Source organism: Podarcis vaucheri (genome assembly GCF_965113315.1).
Source record: "Podarcis vaucheri genome assembly, chromosome: 15".
Lineage (NCBI taxonomy): Eukaryota > Metazoa > Chordata > Lepidosauria > Squamata > Lacertidae > Podarcis > Podarcis vaucheri.
This window is the reverse complement of record NC_138753.1, coordinates 31978598-32004629: the sequence shown is the minus strand read 5'-3', so window position 1 is coordinate 32004629 and position 26032 is coordinate 31978598. Positions and strand designations below refer to the sequence as shown.

Below are 26032 nucleotides of genomic sequence, written 5' to 3'. Positions count from 1 at the left end.
GAGGGAGGTCCTCTCGTTTTCAGTGGTTAAAGCTTACTGTTGGGCGACTCAGCTTAACGCTTTAATAAGCAGCTAAGCAGGGTACTCACTAAAGCAGCTATGCTAAGAGTGACATCCCATCGCTATGACATGCTCATGACAGCACAAAACAATGGGATGCAATGGCAGCAACTTGGAACTTCCCAGTCATTTTACTCTTCATTTGGCTTCTGCTGAACTAGTTCCTCCCACTCTGTTCCATTTTTCTGGCATGACAGCACTAAACCTTGCAGCCGTCCCTTCCCAGACACTGGTTACAGATCTGAGCTTGGACTGTAACTGTATAATGTGCCAAAGGACAGATGAATTAACATGGTTTGGGTTTACTTTTTTCTTTTCATTTTTTGCAACAGGAGACATTAGGCTGGGTGAAATACTTTAAAGGCTTGTTTACTTCCAACCAAAATAACCTTTCAGGGCTGAAGGGGGAATGGTTCTTCCCCTTTCTCCCAGTGCTACTGCTGAATTTGGGAGAAAGTATTAAAAAAAGGAGTAATAGACGATGAGAAGTAAAGATAGCCAACTTGTCCACAAATTGCACAAAGTGCAGTGGTTGCTGCACGCCATGCATTTCCTTCCTTCAACTGCTCCCTCATTCAGATATCGCAATCCTGATCCTCCAGATGATTGTGGTTGAGAATGAGAGACTGTAATGAGTGCTCCTTCCTTTCTTTTCTCCAAAACACTTCCTCGTTTCCTCAAACCTTAGTTTGCCATGTTGTCCTTACCAGCAAACTGTGGCTTGCATGATCTGTGCAAACTTTGTTTGAATGGGATTGCACAAACCACAGTTTGGCAGGTACAGTTTGAGGAAATGTTCTACCAAGCCAAGTGAGGGAGGCAGGGAGTGCTCAGATCTGCCACTTGTTCCTTGGTTTGGAGGACTGGCAGCGGGATATCTGTAATGCAGTCTTGTGTCTGCATATATAACTAGAAGTGGAAGAGCTCTGCCTAGTTGTGATTGCTTGAGTTGCTGCCAGTCAGAACAAGCTATTGCATGGGGAGCCAACATGGTGCCTTCCAGATGTTATTGGATCCAAACCCCCCTAAAGCCTCATATAGCATAGTCAAGGGTGATGGAGGTTGTAGTCCAACAACATCTGGAAGGCACCATGTTATTGACCCTGGACTATCCTCAATTGAAGGTGTACCCACTGCAGACCACAGGTTAGCAGCTTCAAAGCCCAGGTAATTTCTTTTCAATCAAAGAAAGGGTGGCTTGTCTGGAAAAAAACCCCAATGCACATACTCAGGAAGTGATTGTTTCAGTGTTGTGGAGGTGCTAACCACAAACTGCAGGGTTTAGGGACAAGCCAATGCAGCAGGGAATTCGAAATTAAGCTAATCCTGGTTAAGTTTCTAAGACTGGTACCTTTGCTTCAGAAAGGAAGCAGCAGAAATAAACTTGGATTGAGGTTAACACCACTTAGAGTTGTGCAACATTTTCAAATGGTGCGAGGTTTCTCATGTTGCTGCTCTTCAACAAAGTGCCTCACTGCTTGACGTGAGCACTCATACCCTCCTTACCATTCTTTGCTGTCTCTTTCTAAGGCCTCTGCCTGATAGATCACAGCTGCACTGGAGTTGCTTTCATACCTGCTTCCCGTGCCACTCCTGTAATGTCTGAAGGTCAAGATCGCACGAGAGGACCACATCATGTGGTTCCTTGTCCTTACCCAGCTATAAGTCCAAGCCACACTGGTCTTACATCCTATTTGACATTTACACACCTTCCAACCCCTTCTCTCCATTTCAGCAAGCGGCTCTTTCCCTTCCAAACATGAATGCCGTGATAGCAGTTCCCACCTTGTTCTTTCAGGCGTATGATCTCGGTGTCTGAACCAAAACTGTTCCAGGCAGTGCAGTTGTAAATGGTCTGGAAGTCAGCCCGCACGATGTTGCTGATGGTTAATGTGGAGATTACGCCTTCATCTGTGCTGACGGTCTCTACCGTGTAACGCCCTGAGGTACCTGACTCCAGGACATTCTCCTTCCAGGACCAGGCCTGCGCATCAAAGCAAGCAGGGATTAGCCACCCTCGGTAATGTTCTCCCATGCTAGAAATTATTTATCAAGTTTTTGCCTTTTACTAACGAATAGGAACATAGAAATCTGATATGCAAAAGTGATTTAGGGGTGGGTTCTGGCATGCTCTGTGAGCAGTTTTTACTTATCCGAATCAGTATGTTCATACACAAAGGTGAGAGATGAAGACTCTTTCCTGGTTGCCCCACTGAGGGAGGTGTGCTAAGTGGTGATCTGGGGAAGGAGCCTTCTCAGTGGTGGCTCCTCAGCTATAGACCTGTCTACTGCCTACCAGGTTATTTTTCTTGTACACACAAACACACACACATTCCAAGGCTGGGGAAAAAAATAGCCCTGAATCTGCAGTGACTTTATTTATTTATTATCTGCTGGATCAGGCCAAAGGCTTATTCAGTCTGGCACTCTGCTCTTGCAGTGGCCATCCAGTTGCCCATGAGAAGGCTGCGAGCAGATCCTGAGTTCAGCAGAACTTGCCTCACTTGTGATTCCCACCAACTGGTATTTGAAGGCATACTGCCTCCAGCAGTGAAGAATATAGCCACCTTGGATAATAATAACCATTGGAAAATAACAAAAATTAAAAAAAAAATCCCCCCCTCCCTAAGATATAGCAGTACATGGTAACATATAAAGCTGAGAGTGAGAACACAGAATACTGGTAGCCTGAAGAGTATTAGAAAATCATTAAAAACACAAATGAGTAATATGAGAATTTACCAAAAACATAATTAGTAACACAATCATTAGAAATAAATTATTAGAAATTAACCTATGTTATCTCCCCTCCCTTTTAAAAAAGGAGGCAAATCAGAAGCAATCCTTAATGAAGCAAAAAAAAAGGAAGCATATGCTTGTAAATATGCATTGCTTTTTATGCTGGTTTTATCTGCTGTTTTATTTATTTGTTTACTTGTTTTTGTACATTTATACTCTGACTTCCACCATGGAACCCAAGGCAGCATACAGAGAGTGCTCAGATGGTCACGCAGGCAGGCGCTGCCCAGACCCAGCCCTGTGTAGCTTCAGCAAGAAGGTGGCCTCCTGTGCCTTCGGATGCTGTTGAACTACAGCTCCCATCAGCCTCACTCAGCATGGCCAATGGTCAAGGAAGATGGAACCTGCAGTTCCACGAGACCTTGGCTACCCTTGTTCTAGAGCGCCATTCATCCTCATGAAGTTGTACAAGCAAAAACCAAAAAAAGCAACATAGACGGTTTGGGTTTCAATTCCCCAAGGTGCCAAACAATCCTCCAAGAAGTGGAAGATGCCTTCCACATTATCCCTTACCTTATAATTTTCTGCTGGATGGAGCTCACAAATGCAGGAAGTCCAGTGTTGGAACCTTCCTGGCTGAAGAGCGACCTTCTGCAACATGGCACCCTCTAGGAGCTGTTGAACACCATCTCCCACCATTCCTGACCATTGGCTTTGCTGGCCGAGGCTGATGGGAGTTGCGGTCCAGCACATGCCCTTTGATTTGTGCTTTGATTATGCTGTTTTAATATAATGCAACATAAGCTGTCCTAAACAATTTCTTTTGAAGGGCGGGATATAAATGAATGATTCATTTCCCTTGGGCTCTGGCTGCTATTTGCGATGCTCAGGGAGGTGCCTACTTACAATTCGGTCCGGTGGGGGTGTGCTGCGGATGAAGCATTTGATCTGGCCTTTCTCCCCGTGAAGAGCGTGCTGCGTCTGGGTGCTGGAGATTATAGGTGGTCCTGTGGAAAGGGCAGAAGCAGAGGAAAACGGGGAGTGACATAGTGTTGCATTCCTCCACCTGCCCCTCGCACACACAGGATAGAGCTCACAATCCCATACAGACAGGAACATGGGAAGTTGCCTTCTTCTGAGTCAGACCATTGTTCCATTTTGCTTAGTCTTGCCTACACTGACTGGCAGCAGCTCTCCAGGGTTTTGTAGCAGGGGACTCTCCCAGTTCTACCTGGAGATGTCAGAGATTGAACATGGGACATCCTGCTTGCGAAGCAGATGCTCAACCACGGAGGCATAGACCATGCAACTGAGAGCAGCACAGAACTCCTTCCTGATGAGAGCTATAGGCTATAGTGGGTAGAGATTGCTATAGAGGGTGAGATTGCAGGGCTGGCCCTTGCTGAGCTAAACTGAGCTGGCTGTCTCTTGCAAATAAATTTGGATTCTACTAGGTAAAGGTACCCCTGACCATTAGGTCCAGTCGTGACCGACTCTGGGGTTGTGCGCTCATCTCACTCTATAGACCGAGGGAGCCAGTGTTTGTCCGCAGACAGCTTCCAGGTCATGTGGCCAGCATGACTAAGCCACTTCTGGCAAACCAGAGCAGCACACGGAAACACTGTTTACCTTCCTGCCGGAGCGGTACCTATTTATCTATTTGCACTTTGACGTGCTTTCGAACTGCTAGGTTGGCAGGAGCAGGGACCGAGCAATGGGAGCTCACCCCGTCACGGGGATTTGAACCGCCAACCTTCTGATCAGCAAGTCCTAGGCTCTGTGGTTTAACCCACAGCGCCACCCGGGACAACAAATTGATTCTTCTTCTCATTCTTATTATTTCCCTTCGACAAGTGCCTTTTCGATTTTGCTTGCCTTGGGCTGCACAAGATCCCAGGAAGGGGTCTATAAGGCTGCATACACACCATACATTTAAAGCATAAAGCTTCTCTTAAAAAAAACCCCAAAAACCATGGGAATTGTAGTTTACCGCTCACAGAGCTACAATTCCCAGCACACTTAGCAAACGAGAGTTCCAACAATTATTGGGAGAAGTCATGTGCTTTAAATGTATGGTGTGTCCACAGCCTAAGAATCTTCCCCTTCTTCCTTCAAAGCATAACTAAGGCTCAAATTGGCAGGTGATTTGCTGGGAGCCAGAAGAGGGTGCTCCTGCACAATGCAAGTGGGTCCTTCCACCCTACAGCTCAGGCTAAAAAGACTGCAAAAGATTACCGCTTCCCCAACCCAGTTCTGATCCAGCGTCTTTTGATTTTTGTGTGTGCTATTCGGCTTCTTTGCAGCGGCGGTCTATCTCTGATAAACGCCATGTGACTGTGTTAATATTTCTATGACTAATTAATCTCATTAAAGGATCAACACTACTCCTCAGGATATTTCTCCTTCCTCCATTCTTAACATCCAACCACAGAATTTTAGTTTAGCAATCAGTTGCATGTTTTCTGCTCCCAGGGGAGGGGAAAAAAAAAGATTTTCAGCCCCAGGAATGCAACTTCCACACAAGTTTTCTGATGTAAATTTCCTGAAGTTTCAAATATCACACCCACCCACCTGGCATATTGCATTTGCAGTTGATGTGGTTTTCCAGTACAGTGGTACCTCGGGTTAAGTACTTAATTCATTCCGGAGGCCCGTTCTTAACCTGAAACTGTTCTTAACCTGAAGTGCCACTTTAGCTAATGGGGCCTCCCGCTGCTGCCGCGCCACCAAAGCACAATTTCTGTTCTCATCCTGGAGCAAAGTTCTTAACCCAAGGTACTATTTCTGGGTTAGCGGAGTTTGTAACCTGAAGCGTATGTAACCCAAGGTACCACTGTATACTGCCAATCCAGCCCACTCACTGGAAAAGGGCTAGCCTGCCTGGGCATGTTGCAAGAAGGGATGAATGAATCTGTCCCTTTTGGTTCTCCCAGTTTCTCCTTCTTCCAATAGTAAATTTGGTTCTTCACATTTGTGAGCAATTTGTGATTGTTATTATTTTTTAATCCCCATGAAATTCTTCAACATTTTAGTGCAAATTTCTTCTTATAAGTACATTTTTGTATACAATCCATTATTTGCTAGCAATTTCTCCTAATACGATGCAATTTTGTATGTCAAGTTTCACTGGTATCTTCCCTTGGCATGCTCACTTTCCCCTGCTAACTCCCAGATCTATGAATTTTGTTTGGTTGCAGTGAACTGCACCGCAAAATTCGGACCAGTGCAAATTTTGAAGGCCGGCTGGGGATTCAGTTCTATTGTTTTGGAAAGTGGGAATTTGATTAGTTGGGCCTTAAATGTGAACTGAATCAAATTTATCTCTCATCCCAAGCTGCAAGGGACGTTACCTTGGAGACTGGGAAGCTGTTGTTGCAAGAGGAGAAGGAAGGGGTGGGGGGGGAGGGGAGTCATCCAAAAGTGGGAAAGAGGTGACAAGGGAAAGAACTAAGACCACCTCACCAACCCCTTTATAAAAGCATGTCCAGGGAAGGAATAGGACTACACTATTCTGCCTTGAGAAGGGACGCGGGTGGCGCTGTGGGCTAAAGCCTCAGCGCCTAGGGCTTGCCGATCGAAAGGTCGGCGGTTCGAATCCCCGCGGCGGGGTGCGCTCCCGCTGCTCGGTCCCAGCGCCTGCCCACCTAGCAGTTCGAAAGCACCCCGGGGGCAAGTAGTTAAATAGGTACCGCTTACCAGCGGGAAGGTAAACGGCGTTCCGTGTGCGGCTCTGGCTCGCCAGAGCAGCGTTGTCACGCTGGCCACGTGACCCGGAAGTGTCTCCGGACAGCGCTGGCCCCCGGCCAATAGATGTGAGATGGGCGCACAAACCCCAGAGTCTGTCAAGACTGGCCCGTTCGGGCAGGGGTACCTTTACCTTTACCTTTATTCTGCCTTGATCAGACTCCCCTGCCCTGGAGCACTCTGTCCAGTTTAAGGATACTGACAAGCTGGAATGTGTGAGGAAGAGGGTGACCAAGATGATCAAGAGCAGGCATAGGCAAACTCGGCCCTTCATATGTTTTGGGACTACAATTCCCATCATCCCTGACGATTGGTCTTGTTAGCTATGGATCATGGGAGTTGTAGTCCGAAAACATTTAGAGGGCTGAGTTTGCCTATGCCTGATCAAGGGTCTGGCAACCAAGCCTTATGAGAACAGTGGAGGGAGTTTAGCCTGGAGAAGAGAAGACTGAGGGATTATCCCCACTTCCTCTTGTGCCACTGCTTTCCGCTGGAGAAAACTGCTCTTTAGTGCTCAGTTGGGGCAAACAGCAATTCAAGTTATTTTGACCACCTGGACTTGTGCTTTGTAGGCATGCCACAAGCGGAAGCATGAACAATCCCTGAGAGGTCCTACGATAGCCACCTTCAAATATCTGAAAGTCTGTCACATCTAGTCCAACCCCCTACAAAGGGGCAATGCTTGTTTTCTGCTGTTCCGGAAGGAAGGACCCAAACCACTATATTCAAATTACAGGAAACGAGATTCTGACTAAACATTAGAATTTTCTGGTAGGAAGAGCTGTTTGACAGTGAAAAGCTGGTGGGTTCTACTGAAGGCTTTTAAACAGAAGCTGCCTGGCTATTTGTTCGGGATTCTTTCATTGATGGATCTCAGCCAAAACTCTCTGCTACTGGCTGCTTAGTCTGTGTAGTCCAGGATGACAACTCAGGAACATAAGTTGCTGAACAGTAACTTGATTTGTATTTGCTTTTATTATATACAGAGTATAGCACAGCTTTTGTACAAGTTACTATATACACAGACTCGATTCAAACTCTACACTCCAACTCCAAACTACTGTGTCATGCTGCTTATAAGGGAAAACTTTTAGCCAATCGCCACCTGTTCCTAGGCTTCCCTATCTCCAAGCAGACTTTCTCACGTACCCTAGCTTTACTTGGCATCTTGCCAACTCACTAATTGTCCACTTCAAAGCTGCAGTTTCTCACAAACCTCAACATCTTTAGCTGTGAATTCAGCACTGCAGGAGGTTAGACTAGATGACCCTTGGGTTTCCTTCTAACTCTACAATGCTGATTCTATGTCCCCTTTTTTTGGTATAAAAATGACCGCGGAGAGAGATTTCTGTGGGGATGGGGGTGGCAACAGCACAAGTTTTGCCCATGTTTTGTCATGCCCCTACCACTAGGTTAAAAAGGAGAAAGTTGCAGGATTTTCATCCGGCTGATATGTAAAAAAATAATGTTCTAGAGAGTGTCTGAGAACAGAAAAGGGATTAGGAATCAAAGAAGGATGCGAATCAGACCCTTGGCCCCTTGAGACAGCATTATCCAGATTTTTGGGGGAAGACCATTTTCAACCTGAGAGCCACCTTCCCTTCTGGGCAAATTCCTGGGGACCATGTGCTGGTGGTGGGCGGGGCCAGAGGCAAAAGTGGGTGGAGCAACAAATGTGAATTTTACCTTTATACAGTAGGCTAGGTTCTGGACACACTCCCACTCCCTCCTGTGTCCTCCACCTAGGCAAGCAAGAGGTCTTCTCAGAGTTCAAGGACACATTCTAGCCAGCAGAATGATTTAAGGAGGGCTTGGAGCAGGGCAGGCGAGGGGTGCGGCCTGTGGGATGTTGGGAGGTTTGGAGAGCTGCATTTGACCCCCCTGAGCACCTCCATATTTAATCTAGGTGAAAAGGCTCTCCAAGGTTTCAGATGGGAGTCCTAATGACCATTTCTGGAGATGTCAGCTGTGGAACCTGGGATCTTCCTGTGTACAAACTCTGCCACTGAGATGCAGGCCCCTCCCTGTTAAGGGGAGCAAAGAGCAAACAGAGTAAGGAGAACCGGGTGCCTTCAATTTTGGTAGTTGAAAATATGTGGCTTATAGAAGCAGTGGATCTCCAGATTTTGTTGTACTGCATCCCTTCTATTGCCCCTGACCATTGGCTGCACAGGCTTAGTTCAGCATCACCTGGAGGGCTGCAAGGGCCGCATCCTTGGCTTAAAGGGATGGGACAAATGAAACAAGTGTGTTCCTACTCCAGTGCAATCTTTGCATGCACACATTCTCCTCTCCCACCAGTGCTTCTGCCATACAAACCCTTCCACTCTGTTCCTCTGTGGACAGCCAGTGTGGGGCAGAGGTTAGAGTGCTGGACTAGGACGGGGTGTGTGTGTATGTGTCCCAGGTTCAAATCTCTACCTGGCCGTGAAGCTCTCATGAAGCCGGTCACTACCTGCCAGCTTAGCCGACCTCACAGGGTTGTGGTGAGGATAAATAGGTGTTGGAGAACCATGTACACTGCTGAGATCTTATTGGAGGAAAGGCGGGCTGCAAGCAAATTAAATGAATGAAAAGCAGCATGCTGAGGGGTCCAAGGAAACATAGCTGGCAGTAATTCACCTGAAGGAACTCTGCGGAACAAATGAGATGAGAAAAAAAACCACCAGTCAGGCAGCCTGAGTGCAATTATGTGCCCCCAGTAACTCTTGGTGCATGTGTGAATGCACGTGGAGGGAGTATGGGTTGCCTCTGATGGAGAAACTAATTGTTGGAGCATTTGTGCATTGAAACCTCAGCTTCTCTCATCCCAGGAGCGAATCGGCTGGGAGCTATCTCTGAGGGAAGGAAGGGGGAAATCCAGGAAGGAAATCATTTCAGGGGAACAACAAAATAGCTGGAGACATAATTGCTGTCTATTAGCCCCCTTCATTAAAATAGATTTGCATTTGCATGAGTGGCTGCGAGCAAGGAATGGAAAACAATGTGCTACCAACCCAAACTCTGTGTGTGTGTGTGTGTGTGTGTGTGTGTGTGTGTGTGTGCTGTATTTGGGAGGGCAAAGGCGGTTTGCTTGCTGGTATGAGGAATGAAACAAGGGGGGCTGTGCACACCGTATCATGTCTCTCTATCCGCCCCCACTTTCTTCAATCTAATGTTCTACACAATTGTTTCATGCTAAACTGAGTGGGAAACAGACCTGGCTGACAGCCTAACATCCCTGCATGCCTAATACACTTGAAGGACTGGTGCAGCAGGGAATTACCAAGGTAAACATTTGTGTTGTGTGCCTCATTCATAATGAGGAGCGTTGGTCACAGAGCAAGTATGGAGTGAAAAGGGAAGCTGGCACGAGTGTGTGTGGCACACTCTCCTTGCTGCTTAAATGTTTAGGTCCTGCCCCTTAATCTTAAATGTCGGGGGGCTGCTGTGGTATATGAAATGAAGTGGGGGGAAAGCCTTCTGCATGCAGTTGGAGGTGTTCCCACTCTCTATTTATTATGTCACACAGCTGAGGGCTAAGAGTGCTGGCAGTAGAAAAATGGCTCAATCTGAATCCCTGCTTTCCTTCCAGAATCAGGGTGAGAGCCTTCCTTGCTAAACAAAGCTGCAAACCTGAGTTGTATTCCTGACAGTGGTGACTGTTGCTCATTGGGACTGCAAGGGCAGAAGGCAGGAGGACCAACAGTAGGTGGCGCCAGAGCTAATGAAAAGAAGAGCCAGCTAATTCTTGCTTTGTCCCTCTCCTCCTCCCTGCTGAGTTCTACAAGAGGTGATGCTAAGGCTAAAGAGGAGGAAGCTGGTAGGCCTGGTTTTGTTGTCAGAAAGAAGGTAGACTGGTGAGGTTGGTGGGGAAATGCCCCCTTTGGCCTTCACTGATTCCATCCTGGACTGCACCCTTGCTTCTGATGTCTGTATTTTATACAGTGATAAAACCTCATGCAATTCACCAGTCCTAAAGAATCAGACCATCTTTGGGATGTGCTGTCAGGGGCTCGATAAGAGTGAAAGAGCAGCACTCTCCATGCCAAGCCACAGCAATTTCAGTGATGTGGTGAGCATTTTCATAATCAAAAGGAAGGGATTCAATTCCACCCACACCCTGCTAACAAAGTAGATTTTAAATAGCACCAAAACAAATGGATTTGGGATGATTATATTGCCCCAGGAGTTCAGCATCTGTGAGGCTTATCACCATGATAACAGAATATGACATAAGAATGATTTCTGAGAAAATGAACAGCGCAGTGAGGTAATAGACATTTTGCAATTCAGGACTAGAGTCTGATTCCTCAGTAGGCAGTGTTGGTTAGCAAAGGATGCCACTCCCCTCACTTGCCAATTCTGTGCTGAGTATTTGGGCAGTGTTGCTAGGGATATAAATGGTGGCCGTATCGGCTGCAACTGTTTTTCGAGCTGCTGTGTGGATAGTGTCGTAATACAGCTCAGCCACAAGGTGGCATTGTTCTTAGTACGATTTGGGTGGGAACAAAAGTTCCCTGTTTAAGAGGCAGAGAGAGGAAAAGTTATTGTCTAGCTATTGTGTGTCTTTTAAGTTCTTCCATGACAGCTTCGGTACCAATTTATTTGTGCAGCCCCAGAGGAGGCTCAAACAAAATGAAAGGCAGGTTTTTGGTTTCAGGGACTTTTTCTGCAATCAAAGGGAGGATAGAAAGTTCCAGGGAGAATGGGCATCTGACTGAAAAACATATTTTCCTATGAAACAACTGCTAGCATCTTGAGGAAGGACATTCCTTTTCTTTAGTTGTTGTCATGCAGAAAAATATATCTGCCACATCGGCACAATCTATTTAAAGCACTATGATAGCACTTGAACAGCCATGGCTTCCTTCAAAGAATCCTGGGAACTGTAGTTTGTTAAGCATGCTGAGAGTTGTTAGGAGAATGGGGATGCCGGGATCTCGATGCTTGAGATAAAAGGGGCAGCGCCAGTAAGGGGTTGTGAAGCAAGGTTTACAAATTAAATACTTCCCCATTGCCAACTTTGGTAACATAAGGAGTCTATCATGCATCTGGGGATATGGGCTGAGTAATGAGACTGCAGCAGAAAGAGAATCTCCAAGAACCTGAGACTGAAGTATGGATGGCTCAGCTGGAGTGCTGATAACACCAAGGTTGAAGGTTCAATCCTTGTATGGGACAGCTGCATATTTCTTCATTGCATTGATAATAAAAATAAAAATAAAAATTATTTATACACCCCCCCCCAGCCAAGACCGGGTTCAGGGCGGCTAACATCCAATATAAAACAATTGATCAAAATACAACTTAAAAAACAAAATTAAAATGCAACATTAAAACATTAAAATGCAGCCTCCTTTCAGTGGAAACTCAAATCAAAAACTTTTTGGGGGGATAAAAGCGTCACGTCTTCACCAAGGCCGGCTATCCAGACTGGTCCTACATGGGCCAGAAAAAAGCCAGGGAAGTCCGCAAATAGGAGTTCCATCACAGAAGAAGAAAGGAAAAAGGAAAGAGAGGGAGGGAATCAAATTGATTCCAAGCCAAAGGCCATGCAGAACAACTCTGTCTTACAGGCCCTGCGGAAAGAAATCAGATCCTGCAGGGCCCTGGTCTCATGAGACAGGGCATTCCACCAGGCCAGTGTTGAAAAGGCCCTGGCTCTGGTTGAGGCTAATCTGACTTCCTTAGGGCCCGGGACCTCTAGGGTGTTGCTATTTATGGACCTTACGGTCCTCCGTGGGGCATACCGGGATAGGCGGTCCTTAGGGACCCTTCCAACTCTACAGTTCTATGATTCTCAAGCTTGATGGAAATATGCAGGCTGCTGGACATAGAGGTTGCTCAAAATAAAGCTTAGGGCAGGTAAATGAACATTGGTGGCAGGTGGCCATTGGAACTGGCAGGAGCGGAAGGGAGGGATACCAACAGTAGATGCAGCCAGAGTCGGAGCCTGTGGTAGGCAGAGCTAACTAACTGCAGTTTTGTCCCTGCCCTCCTCCCTGCTAAATCCTACACTATAAACGAAAATCATTTCTGCCTGTTGGAGTCTTCCTCCGGTGCTACCAAAGCAGCCCCCAGCCCCAGGCGCTAATCTGGTTTGCTTGGTGGTACAATCACAGTTCCTTTTGTTAACACCATTGTCTGGTTCTTGGGATTAAAAACAGGGAAAGAAGGATTCTGGACAGAGGGACTGCTTGACAAGATTAGCTGCAGCAAATTGGTTTGTGCTGTATCTTCCGTTCCAGGCAATCGGTCATTTATCCTTATTATTACATTGGTGAGGGCCCGGTGCCTGATAACATCGCCTCTGCACAATTGACAGGAATCTAGGTTTCTCTCTCTCTGTCTGTCCCCTCCTCCCCTTATCAGGGCAGGTGGAAGGCAGAAGAGAATCATTTTCTTCTCATATGCCAAGATGTGTTTTATTTCCATCTAGGGAGAGGATTCTCCCACAAACAGCCAGATGGGTGATCCGAACTGATGGGGACAATAGCTGCAGATTAAATGCAGAAGGGGAAAACAAACAAACAAACAAAACCCAGGAATTATCTTGGGCATTCTTCAGATGCCCTGTTGATAGAGCCATGGTTTGCTTGCACAAAATATAAGTGGAAGTTAGACTACATTCACTCTTCGCTGAACAGTCATTCTAGGTTATTTGTGGCGAGGATACAGGATGATGGGTATTCATCTAGTTTTGCTTGCACAGGGGGTATACGCCTTTCCAAAATATATTTCCTCATTTGCCCCCATCATTTACAGTGCATTTCCCCTTCATGTTCCTAACAAAACAGTGTAGGGAAAAAAATAACTGGAATCTGCTGAACTAGGGCAACAGAGTGTTGCAATCCACTTTTAATTTCTGGTAGCTGCTTCAATTCTTCTCACAAAACACTGATAGTCTGTAGCTGGCCTAATACCAGGGGGATGTACGCAGTGCTAGCCCTGCTCAGAGGAGATCTACTGAAATTAATGTACATTACTATCTTTGTTCCATTAATTTCAGTGAATCTTCTCTGAGTAAAACTTAGTAGGACACAATCCAAGGGTTTTCCCCTCAAACCAACAGTAGTGGGTGCAGCAATGGATTAGACTCTTCCTATTCTTAGTGGGCTACATTCCAACTATGACAAAGTCAGGTCTAGGGCTGGCTGAGAGACAGGAGGGTGGAGTTCCATTGCACAAGCACAGCTCTTCACATTGATGGAGCAAGCTAGTTAGACACTGCCCATGAAGCTGAAATGTACCATTCCTCACAAGTCCCTCCTCTCATTTCCTCCTTTATCACTTTCCACTACGTAGGAAGCAAAATCAAAACCTGGTGAGAAGCTGGGAGGCCACCATTTCCCGTCTTGCTGGCTTTAAACAGTGCTCCAGTAATTGACTCCTTTTACTCGGAAATTCCAGGAGGAGAGTGTGTGTGTGAGCGCGCATAGCAAGGTTCTTTGTTTTCATCAAATGTATTGCTTTGCTTTCTGCAAGCTATTTGAATTGTAATTAAACTGCAGCAGCCAAGAGGGAAAAAGGGGACTGCAAGGGAAGGTGCTCTGAGCAGAAGGCAAGGGAGTGGTTGATTCCCGCCCCCCTCCCCCTCAATGGCCCTGCTGGGTTGCCCTTGGCTTCTACATTATCTGCATTTAAAATTAAATAGTGCAAATGCCCAACGAATGAATATTAAATGGGGCTGCTTGAGGGAGAGGGTGCCTTCGAAAAGTAAAACAAAGTAAGCATAGATTCCCCCGCTTTTATTCTTTCATTCTTCGTATGCTCCTGGGAAGAGCTTTACTCTTTCTTTCCCACTGTCTGGCTCAAAGTCGGGGAGACCAGACAGACAACCAAGAGACATGACTCTGCTTTGCAGCACTCCAGAAAGGGGAGCAGGCACTGTGCCTACACCCAACAATGAAGTCAGTTTTAAAGTTGTTTAACATTGTTATGGTGCCTGGCCTAGAAAACCTGGGAAGATGTCATGACTTTGAGAATGGAGTCTCCCCGTAGGACCATAATCACCACATCTCGTGGCCAAGAGCATAGAGGATTTGAACTCAGATGTGTAGGCACCAGCCTACTCTGCAGAGGGAATATTAATATTCATGGCCCCACCCACTTTTGCCACTGGCTCTACCCACCATGGGCATGTGGCCCTGGGAAGGTTGCCTTCCAAAGCAGTTATGCATGCAAATGCATGGTTGGAAGCGCCCTTCCTCTACATCTCTACTCCAGCACTTTAAGGCAAAGCTGCACATTATCTTGAGAAAGGCAGAGATAACAGGGAAAGAACAATGGGTTGGAGAAGTGTGCAATCATAGGTGGGATTCAGTGACAGTAGGGAAGGGCACTTAATCCTAAGAAGAGTCCTGCTGGAATAGTATCCGGCTCTCACAGTGGCCAATCAGATCCTATGGGAAGCCTGTATGAAGGACTTGAATGGAACAACACTCCCCTCACTTGTGCTTCACAGCATACAGTCTCCAATTGTGGAGGTAGAATACTACTGTTTCTTCCCTGCAAATGCCCTCGGCCTCCCATTTTTAAACCCATCGAAAAGGGTGTTAGACAAATGCACAGGGATAGATCAGGACCCTCCTTATTGATCCGAAGGGGCACTATTTTAGATGTCTGCAAAACAGTTTGCTTTGGGGATTCATCTTGGGGAGGGGGGTGGAAATAAAAGGAAGTGTTTTGCTTCTGAGACAATCACAGCTTTCTTAGGTAAAGGTAAAGGAGCCCTGGACGGTTAGGTCCAGGCAAAGGTGACTGGAGTGTGGCGCTTATCTCGCTTCAGGCCGAAGGAGCTGGAATGCTTTTGAACTGTTAGGTTGGCCACTGATTCGAATTCGCTTGACAGTGGTGAGCTCCCGTTGCTCTGTCCCATCTTCTGCCAACCTAGCAGTTCGAAAGCATACCAGTGTGAGTAGATAAATAGGTACCACTGTGGTGGGAAGGTAAACGGCATTTCTGTGTGCTCTGGTTTCCGTCACGGTGATCCAGTGTGCCAGAAGCAGTTTAGTCATGCTGGCCGCATGGCCCGAAAGCTGTCTTATGAGCACTGCAACCCCATAGTCACTTTTGACTGGACTTAACCATCCAGGGATCTTTTACCTTTACCTTTCTTAGCTACAGCATCTACCAATGGTTAATGTGGGACAAGGAAGAAATATGAAATCACAAGGTGATAATTCAGGGAAACTGGTTTTTTGGCCCAATACCTGCACTTCTGTAAACTTTTATTGGGAGAGAAGAACTAAAGTTCAAGAAGTGTAAAGATGGATTAAGTTAAGTACCATTGACAGTCAGAGATACTTCCCGTTCTCCTGCACCCACACGTGGAACTACGGCTCGGCACACGTATTTCCCTGCATCCTCTTGGCGCACGTTCTTTAGCGTTAGTGTGTTCTCGTTGCTCAGGACCTGAAAAAGAAGAGAGTCAGTTTGCTCCACGTGTCAGTGGTCAAGTGAGAATGCCACCTATCTCTCAATACACATTCTAGGAGACAGTGAAGTTACCTCCACAGCTATGAAGCTACCTTACTGAACATTGGTCCATCTAGTTCATTTTTCCAAAACCTGGTTACCTCTGGATGTTGTTGGACTCTTAACTCCCACCAGTTCCATGGTCAATTGTCAGGGATGATGTGAGCTGTAGTCCAACATCTGGAGCTTGGACCAGGTTCGGGAAGCCCCATCAGAGTCTACTATGATGACAGCACCTCTTCTGGGTTTCAGACAGTCCTACCTGGAGATGCCCATGATTGAATCTGTGATCTTTTGTATCCATGCATGTGCTTTGCTCAACCACTAAGCTATGGTCCCATCCCAACAGGTAGATCAATAAGTGCTATATTCAATCAAATGGAGTTGAAAGGTTCCTTTCCATTTAGAAGCTCATCTCAACTTTGAAATACACCAAACCACAGCTGCTAATAAATTGATTTTGGCATATGAAGGAGAACAGCAAACACTGGCAATATGTTTCAATGTTTAAACTATAGATTATATTTGGGAAGGCTTTGGGACATTTGGTGGCAAATACAGGTCTGGGAACCCTGGAAAGTGTCTGCAAAGTGGATGGATATATTCATTTGCTGGGGAGAATACAGTATGTGAGGAGGGAGTGCTACATCCATAGCCCACCTGCTGCTTTCCCCTGAAACTCACTCCAATCACCTTCCCACCACTTTACATAAGAAACATGGTTTGGAAACCCAGCTTGGGAAGAGTAAGCTGCGGGGGGGGGGGTGCAGTGGAAGGCTGCGCTCCCTGTGTTCCCTGCAAACTTTATTCCCCGTGGCTTCAAGGTTGAGAATGGCATGCTGTGTTCTCACACCTATTGCATTATTGTCTGTCATTTCACCCTGAATTTTGTGAATAGCATCAGGAATGCATCTAAAAGATTCTACAGCAGTGTGGTTTTTCACATTACGTTTCCTGTGAAATATCTGAAACAGGTATTGCTTTGGAGACCACAACCACACCATTCAAATGCAGCATGTAAAACAGCCCTGAGTCAGGTAGACTGATGTGGGAGATGGACACTCTGAGATTTGCTTACTCTCTGCAGTCGGTCCTGCCCTGGCAGAGATTTGCTGGCTCCCTGCCTCTTTGACCCCTCTGCAATCCACACTGCCAGGAACATGGCCCTCTTGCCCACATCGGTGCAATCAGCAGCTTTATTAAAGCTTCCTAAGTGCTGAATCAGGGAACTTTAATGCAAACCAGTCAGAAAAATCCAAGCTCCTGTGGTATTTAGAAATATGATGAGTCTAAAACAAATATGGCCTTTAAGAGTCAACTCTTTCTAATTGCCTGCAGAAACAGTTGAGGCTCGATGGCTAATTTTCCACATATACGAGAACTGTCAGGATCTATTGGCAGCCTACAGCGGGCAGACATTAACTTTCAGTGTTGGGATTTACATGTCGGGTGATGCTGCCCCTTCACCTTTCTGCACAGGGCAAAGCAGAGGCATCTGTCAACCTTCCCCTGCAGGAGTCTGGATGGTGTCCCGACAGGCCTGCTTCCTTTTGCCTTTCCAACATGTGCTTGCTATGTAAACACAAACCCACACGTTAGCTGTTGGCATTGCCGAGTGTCTGATCTTGCAGCCAATTCCTCTGCTCATTCTGGGAATTTACACTGATGCTTAGCAAACCACTTAATGCCCTTAGCAGTACTCAGAGATATTGCAAAGGCTGCTCATATCGGAACTACCGTGTTTGCAAAAGTATTGAAACTGAAAGAGTCTAGTTTTTTGTTCTTTTTAGAAGTGACAAATCTAGGGCTCTGCAAATGTCCCACTGCACTTTCCAACAAAGCAGGGAGCAGGGATTCAGGAACATCTATGTCGGTGATGGGGAGAAAGTGATTTGACACCTGGCTGCGGAGAGGTTGTTTAGGTAACTCCCAGACCTACCTGAAACCTTTTGCATGCATGCTAAGTATGTGCTCTGTCACTCAGCTATGACCCTTTACAGTTGTAAAGTGATCCAAAGATTTTTTCCTCTCCATTTCACCCTGCTTTCCAAACTTCTTTAAGGGTAAAAGCCACATAAAGAGAACTGCATTGCAAAATTCAGAGAAAAGCCTTCAGCCGATGAATGGGGAATAAGATTGATGAGTGCAGAGGCTTTTTAAGGGGCCCCTGCCTACTACAGGGAGCAGCAAGACAGCATGAGAAGGAAATTGGGATGCTCTGCCTTGAGAGGAATTGAGCAGGCTCAGGATAAGGAATGGGGAGCAGGGCTATCTTTGGAGAACAGAGCCAGGACTGAAGCATGGACGTATAATTTCCTCAAGTGTGTTCAGGTGAGCTGATTATTCTCTCAGAACAGCATGGTTACTCTGCCTTCCCCTGGCAGAAATGGATCAGCACTAACGCCTTTTATCATTTCTGTGTAGGCTGTCATCTGGTCTAGAGCTATGTGGTCCTTGGAGTTGCACAGTGCAGTCATTTGTCAGCTAGAGGGAGCTAAAGGAACGGCCATGAGGACTGCACAGCTGCCTTTCCAAGGCAAGTCATTTGTAACACCTCCCAACACCCGAAAAGACAGACTTCTAACTTGATTTGCTCAAGGCTGAGCAGGATGTTTCAGAACCCAAAAGAAAGAAAGAGGTAAGGGTCATGAAGAGGGGTGGTGGTTCCCTTTACCCAATGAATACTGAAAAGAAAAAAGATAAATGATAAAATTAGAAGAAAACAAATGTCCAGTGCACTTTTTTGCACAGGGAAAACATTGAAAAGGGCATGAATTCTATGCTGTGGAGGCGATCTGAAGGACAGCAACAGTAGAACAGTTCTTCAAAGGCTAAGCAACACTTGGAAGGTTCTGTTCAATCCAAGATGCCTAAGACACAAAGTCTTAGGAGACCCAGCTCACTTGTCAGACCAGCTCAAGTGCTGTTCGTGGTGCTAAGCGTAGAGGTGAGTTTTCAAGTCAGTTGCGGAGTGGCCCCAACATCACAGGCCCAAGGCCAGGGAGTCTTTCCTGGCTTGTTAGTTTCAAAAGGGCTCTATCCTTCCTTCTGCAGCAGCAGAACACATGTCAAGTTATTGAAGTAGGGCTGGGGTGAGTGACTACTAGTGATATCCATTATATTCTGAAGCTTACTTCCAGGTTAATGTACATAGGAATGCAGCACAATTCCTCCCAAGGGTCCTAGTCAAGAGGAGGGAATGGATGAGAAATGAATGGCTTGGGGGAACTAAAAGAAAGGAACAAAAGTATGTAAAATGAATTACTCTGTTCACTGTCCGCACCAAACTGTTTTGGTTCTGTTGGAGGCCTGATGCTCTTGTTTCTGTAAAATAAGTCTGATTTTATGGTCCACAGCCCCACAAACCATTTGTAAATCAAACTGCCCATAGCACAGGAGTGCATTTATCTCCACATTCCACTTTGGGATTCCTGCATACCCAGATGAAGGCTGCAGAATGGATATGCCTGAATGAACCATGTATCTGAAGGTAACTCGGGCATTGTAAACAAGGGCTTTAGTTTTTTGTAAAACCTGCAAAGCTGAGTTCAACCTCATGAGTCCCCAATGCCTACTATTTAATATTATCTGTATTGTTTTTATATGTGCTCATATTGTTTACCACTTCTGGCAGACAAAAAGAGCCAAATGTGGAGATGGTTTGCAAAGTTCCACCTGTCACAAAGAGGCAAAGCGGTTGCCTTGGCCTTTGGTTAACCCAGATGCTGCTCATAATAGGAATCAATTCAACTTCTATTAGGGTTACTTTGCAAAGATCCCCTTTGAGCAGCGGAAATGTGGAAAGTGCTGTGACTGCCATGGAAACGTACCTTTCATTTTTTTTATTAGTCCAGTTACATAAATCAGCCTCCTTGACCTCTGCTCAGTCTAAAACTTCCCCTCTTTGCTTTGAAAGTGCTGAGAACATTCACTGCCATCTCTGGTCAGCCACCACTGCCTGCTGCCACCAGTGCAGTTTGCAACTAAGGAAGGTCGGCCTTTTCATTAGGCATGGCGAGGCAGGCACCTTGGGGGCCAGATGCTGGAGTGCAGGTTATGGTGGAGAGAGGTGGCAGTACTGTTTCTGCCAAATGGCTCCCTCACCTAGCGTGCTGCCCCTTAATGCAGTGGAGGACACCGCTCCACTGACAGTGTTGAATGCTAGCTCGATTAGCTTCTATATGTGGAATGAATGGAAGGGGCACTGAAATATACTCAGAGTCGCAAAGTGATTTCATGCTCTTTATTCAGCTCATAGTGGTGAGGAGGAATGAATGAATGTCCCCTCACAGTATCTGCTTTATATACATTATTTACACAATGGGCTGCACATGATTGGCTAATTCCGGAATTCTACTGTAAGCCAATCAGGTTGTGGATTCACTTCTATCTGGAGCAGGATTGGGTGGTTCCTGCCAACCAATCATACTGCTGCATTGTTCTAGGACCAATCAGACTGCTGCATTCTGAATCCTATTGTTCTAGGACTAATCAGACTGCTGCAATTTGGATCCTATTGTTCTAGGACCAATCAGACTGCTTCAGTTTGGATCCTATTCAACTCAGTACATAACAGGCACCATCTTGACCATCTCAGGCAGTCCAGTGTAATTGGACTGTTGCTCCTATCTAGAAGTCCAAAAGTGATCAAACACGTCCATACATTACTCTGGAAGAATGGCAGATGAAGGTGATCGACTATATGGAATTGGCAGAAATGACGGGCAGAATCCGAGACCAGGGAGAAGAGTTGGTGAAAGGAGACTGGAAGAAATTTAAAGACTATATACAGAAATATTGTAAAATTAATGAATGTTAGAAGGATGTTGGATAGAAACTAAGGGGTTTCCAGCTGTAATGTTTTAGGAGATACGAAAAAAAGGTTTACAAATGGGTAAAAGCTTAATGGTAAGGATTTGCTGAACTAACAAATTGAAGTGGAATACAAAGAAGGGAGGTATGAGGAGGTCTGGGGAAATAAGCGTAAGGAAGATATGTTATGGAAAATTATTTGTTTTTTAACTGTTTTTATGTTGTATTTTGTTTCTTTTTATTTATTTTTTATTTTCATTGTTATATTTTAAAAACTTTAATAAATATCTTTTGAAAAAACACACCAAACACGTCCATACATTTGCCAGGCCCAGAACTCCAGGCAGTGAGATAATGAGCCTCTTCACCACACAGCAGCAGAATGGAAAGGGCAGGTGATTGCACAGTTCTCAACACTGGGATAAAATCCGGGGTGGTTCATCCCATTTCACTGGGGCAGAATGAGAAAACTGTCGCCTCCCCAGCCGCTAAAGCCTTGTTGACTGGGGTTCTACGGTGGCAGTTTCTGGTGAGATCTCATGAGATTTTGCCAGAAGATGCTGCCATGCGAACCTGGTAGCAGGGTGGGGTCCCTGTGGGGGTGCTTCCCTTCAGGATTCTGTTGTCCAAGGCGGCTGCTCTAGTTTGCCTCCTGGGTGGGCCAGCCCTGGTTGTGAACACTGGGATAGAATCACACATCACAGGAAAGCACAAAATGTGGAATTGACTACACAACATAAGTTTCCTCAGAATCCCAGCTCACCTCACAGGGTTGCCCCCCCCCCTAGGCTACAATAATGATGCTCTGAGTTAACTGCAGGATGCAACAGGCATGCCCAGTTTTGTATATTTCAAGGTGGGCCACAGATCGTTCACATGTTTGATCTACCAGCTCAGCAACAGCTTGTTGTCCCTTCTGAACTGCAAATAACACTGATATTTGATCCTGCTGCTGTGGGAATCACCAGCAGAAAGCAAGAGCAGCGAGGCTGAGAGCAAAGGATTAATCCAATGAACAAATCCAAGAGTCCACTCCATGACTTAGACTTTGCTGCTACTCAATATTTACTTTCACAGGCTTTCCACAACCACTCAAAGAACCTCACATGGGATGTAGTGATATGGTACACAACTATCTCCTGTACTGCTCAGTCTTCTGGCATTGTTATTATTATTATTAGTAGTATTAGTATTGAGTCTTTAATGTGCTACAAAACAGTCCCCCCCCCCCCCGACTTCCTGCTGCAGATTATCTCTCTGGAACATTACAACTACAGTGAAGAGCAGCCCATTATCCTTATCCCTGCCTTGTAGATGGGCAGGTGGGGGAAAGGCTGGTGATGAGGCAGGAGATTATCAAAGGCTAACCCAGTCTTAGGGATGAGCTCAGATTTAAATTATGATTCATGTTCATAGTTGCTACACTTTGTGAGACGAGCATGATATCTACAATGCACAGAGCACCCACCTGCCAAAATACTCTAGGCAATAAAGGCAGAAAGAGAATGATGTCATGTGAATTGAAGCCTGCAAGAACCAGTATTGAGGAGAGGCTGTGCCTCAGTGGCAGAACACCTGCTTTTCATACAGAAGGTCCCAGGTTCAATCCCTGACATTTCCAGGTAGGACTGGAGGAGACGCCTTCCTGAAATCCTGGATAGTCACTGCCAACCAGTGTAGCCAGAACGGAGCTAGATGGACCAATGGTCTGACTCAGTAGAGCATCCCTTATATTTTCGATATTTACATTTATGATGATTTGCACTCTTGATGCTATTGGGGTGGTCAAACTTGATCTTGCTTTCAATGCTGTTTGCACCTCTAGTAGTTCAGGGTATTTATATGACTCCATTGTCAGTGCATATCCTGTAACTTCCTGCTGAAATCCTGTAACCTTTCCGACCACAAATATTATGGGGGCTTTTCTGTCCCACTTTTACTGTGCCATAGCCTTTCCAGACAGCAATCCTAGGAAGTGTAGTTTATTAAGGGTGCTGGGAGTTGTTAAAAGGTAAAGGGACCCCTGACCATTAGGTCCAGTTGTGGCCGACTCTGGGGTTGCAGCGCTCAACTCACTTTATTGGCAGAGGGAGCCGGCGTACAGCTTCCGGGTCATGTGGCCAGCATGACTAAGTCGCTTCTGGTGAACCAGAGCAGCACACGGAAACACCTTTTACCTTCCCGCCAGAGCAGTACCTATTTATCTAATTGCACTTTGACATGCTTTCGAACTGCTAGGTTGGCAGGGACTGAGCAACAGGAGCTCACCCCGTTGCGGGGATTCGAACCGTCAACCTTCTGATCTGCAAGTCCTAGGTTCTGTGGTTTAACCCACAGCGCCAGGAGACCCCATTCCCCTCCCAGAGCTACAATTCTCAGAGTTCCCTGTGAAGAGGGATTGATTATTAAACCACTCAGAATTGTAGCACTGTGAGGGGAATGGGGGTCCCTTTACAACTCTCATCTCCCTCAGCAAACTACAGTTCCCAGGATACTTGGGGGGGGGCAAGATTGTTTAAATTTATATGAACCACCCTGAAACCTCTGGATATAGGGTGGTATATAAATAATAATAATAATGATAATAATAGGTGTGATACTGCTTTAAATGTATAGTGCACGTGTGGTGGCACTAGGGAATTATTGCAAAAAATTAAAATAAAAAATAAAGCAGAATGATGTGTGGACGACCCAATATAAATCCATCACAACATTGTGTCGAGAACATGTTGCAGAATATAATAGCAAAAACAACACAACACAAAACACCAGTCTGGAGGGCACTCGGCACTCAGCTCTCAAACTTCCCCTGAAATGTTGAGCTGTTTTTAAGCATCCTTACCACACCCGAGCCCCGCTTCATCCAGACGATGGTCAGCGACGGGTTTCCGATCCAAGCACAGTTAAACACAGCGTCCGATCCAAGGTCAACAAGAAGGGACTGTGGTTCCGTCATCATGCGTGGCCCAACTATAATAAGATATAAGTCACAGAATAGGTATCTGCAGAATAGGACAGCAGCGGAACGATTCTTCATAGCAGGTCAGGGAAGGAAAAGGCGATAAGGGACCATGCAATCACCCAAGGGGAGACATAATGCATGAATTAGATCTCTCCCTTGTTGTGGCTTTGAATTCTTGACTAGAGGAAGAAATGGAGGCTTGAAGCCTAATCCAGAGACATTTATTCCATCTCTTCCAAAGTAGCTTTGAACATATGAACACATGAACTTCACAAAAACAGAAAATCATTCAGATAGGGTGACTAAGGCATCACTTTCATAGTTCTGGAACTGTGGGTCCCTAGGAGTTATGAAAGAGTCCCAGGCTGTTGGCCTGAATGGCCATGGCAGTCTAGCCTGGAGCAGCCAACCTGCCACATGGGCAGGTGGTACATGCTGGACATGGTCTGTGGTACAAAGGCACTGTCAAGCTACAATTCTGCCTGCCTCTCCAGTGCTGCATTAGTTCTGTGCACCCTGGCTCAACACTCTGGGTACTGGGTAGGCACAGCAGACAAAATTGGATCAAAGCAGAGGGCAGGGGCAGAAAACTTCTGGCCTATGGGCCCCATTTGGCTCAGCAAGGTCATTTCCCCTGCCCACCTGCCCCACACCTGACAGGATATGCCATGCAGGTGTGGGGAAAGTAGAGATGAGGCTAGATTGGCTTCCTCATGGGGAAGAAGCTTTGCAGTCCCTTGCTCAGCACTGACAAGCATAGGGCTGACCCCAAAGGCCTTGCACTGTGGCTCCCAAGCACCTGGAAACCAGTCAGCTGTTGTGAGCTTGGGATGTGCAGTGCCAAGGACTTTGACAGGTAGGCAGGACAACCTGATGTCAGATGATTGACAGGTAGGTTGTCCCATCCACTTATTGAAGCTAGATTGCAGGGGTGGGGACAGATGAGGATCTGGTGCATTGAGCCAAAAAGAGTCCCCACCCCTGTTGTAGAGGGTTGCATCTGTCCCATTCAGAGCACTTCATGGTGACTTGCTACTGTGCAGGACAAAACTTTTCTACCTTTAGCACAAAAAGCTGATGTGTGCCTGGTTTTCCAGGTGATGGTTAACTAAAACAACAGCTGGACCATTATTATTTAGGTCCTTTCTCTGGCTTCCTTTTTTACCACGGATGGATCAATTGTACATCTCATTCCCTTAAGAAACTGCACTGTTATCATCCACAAGGCAACTCCCAAATGACGAAGGATTAGCCCTATCACACAAACTCAGGAGTGTGGTGGAGTCTCCTTCTTTGGAGGTCTTTGGAGGCTTGACAACCATATGTCAGGAGTGCTCTGATGGTGTTTCCTGCTTGGCAGGGGGTTGAACTCGATGGCCCTTGTGGTCTATTCCAACTCTATGATTCTATGGTCCAGCAGCTGAGCTGTACTTACAATAGACATCGACTGTCCTGCTGATGTTGGTGCTGCCTAAAGCGTTGGTCACCTCGCAAGAGATTGGTTCAAAAAAATAGGTATGGTCAACAATGGTCTCATAAGAGTCCCCCGATGCTTCCTTTATAATGTGTCCCTTTTTGGCCCACCTGCAGAAAGACAACAAGGAGAAGAGCAGGGCTGTGTTATAAAGGCATTGCCACGTAAAACAGGTTTCACTGTACAAGGACCATACAGGGAAGGAGATGTCAAAACAAAACCAAGTTAAGGACACAGGGATAAAAGTCCAATTCAGGCCACTCCCCTGATACGCAAGCACAGGTTGTGATGTTGCACTCCGTGTGAAACACCATTGTGCAGAAGCTCCTCTAGCAAATTTCTCTGTGCCACCAAACGCTGTTCATTTCTCGTGGCTTGCGGAGAGATGGATAAAAAATGCTGGATCAGCCGTCAGTCAGTCAATCACAGATTTGTTTAAACCCATGTCAACATAGAACTGCTGGTTCAGCATGGTGAGTCACTGCATGAAAATTGCTTGCCCATTATTTATTTTATTTTATTTAGTACATTCACACCCCACCTTTCATCTTTTTTCCAAATGGCAGATTCAGGAATCTATGACAGCCTCCCATCCAGACCTTGACTTGCTTAGCTTTCACAAAGCAGATGCACTATGCACTCGCTGACCATGCCATGGAAACTCAACATGTGAAGCAGCCTTCATGTCCGTGGCATTATGAGTATCCCTCAAAGAGCACCTTTAATGGCCCTCTATGAAAAATAATCTAGGGATTGCCTCCTACTCCTCACAATTGTTGAAT

At 46.0% G+C, this 26032-nt stretch overlaps 1 protein-coding gene and 1 long non-coding RNA gene across 4 annotated transcripts in view; one reads left to right on the top strand and one right to left on the bottom strand.

The window, feature by feature from the left end:
* The window catches only part of KIRREL3 (kirre like nephrin family adhesion molecule 3), a 767195-nt gene that overhangs the window by 49070 nt on the left and 692093 nt on the right, over window positions 1–26032 (bottom strand). For all 3 annotated transcript variants that reach the window (XM_082200407.1, XM_082200409.1, XM_082200408.1), the window contains 5 exons: window positions 25212–25360; window positions 23657–23784; window positions 15813–15939; window positions 3706–3806; window positions 1846–2044 (listed from right to left, as the gene is read on the bottom strand). In XM_082200407.1, the coding sequence (XP_082056533.1) occupies window positions 1846–2044; window positions 3706–3806; window positions 15813–15939; window positions 23657–23784; window positions 25212–25360 (704 nt within the window). The remainder of the gene's footprint in view (window positions 1–1845; window positions 2045–3705; window positions 3807–15812; window positions 15940–23656; window positions 23785–25211; window positions 25361–26032) is intronic.
* Window positions 1970–19483, top strand: LOC309519663. The gene is made up of 3 exons (XR_014213946.1): window positions 1970–2080; window positions 18065–18333; window positions 18427–19483. It is a non-coding gene; the product is annotated as an uncharacterized lncRNA (long non-coding RNA).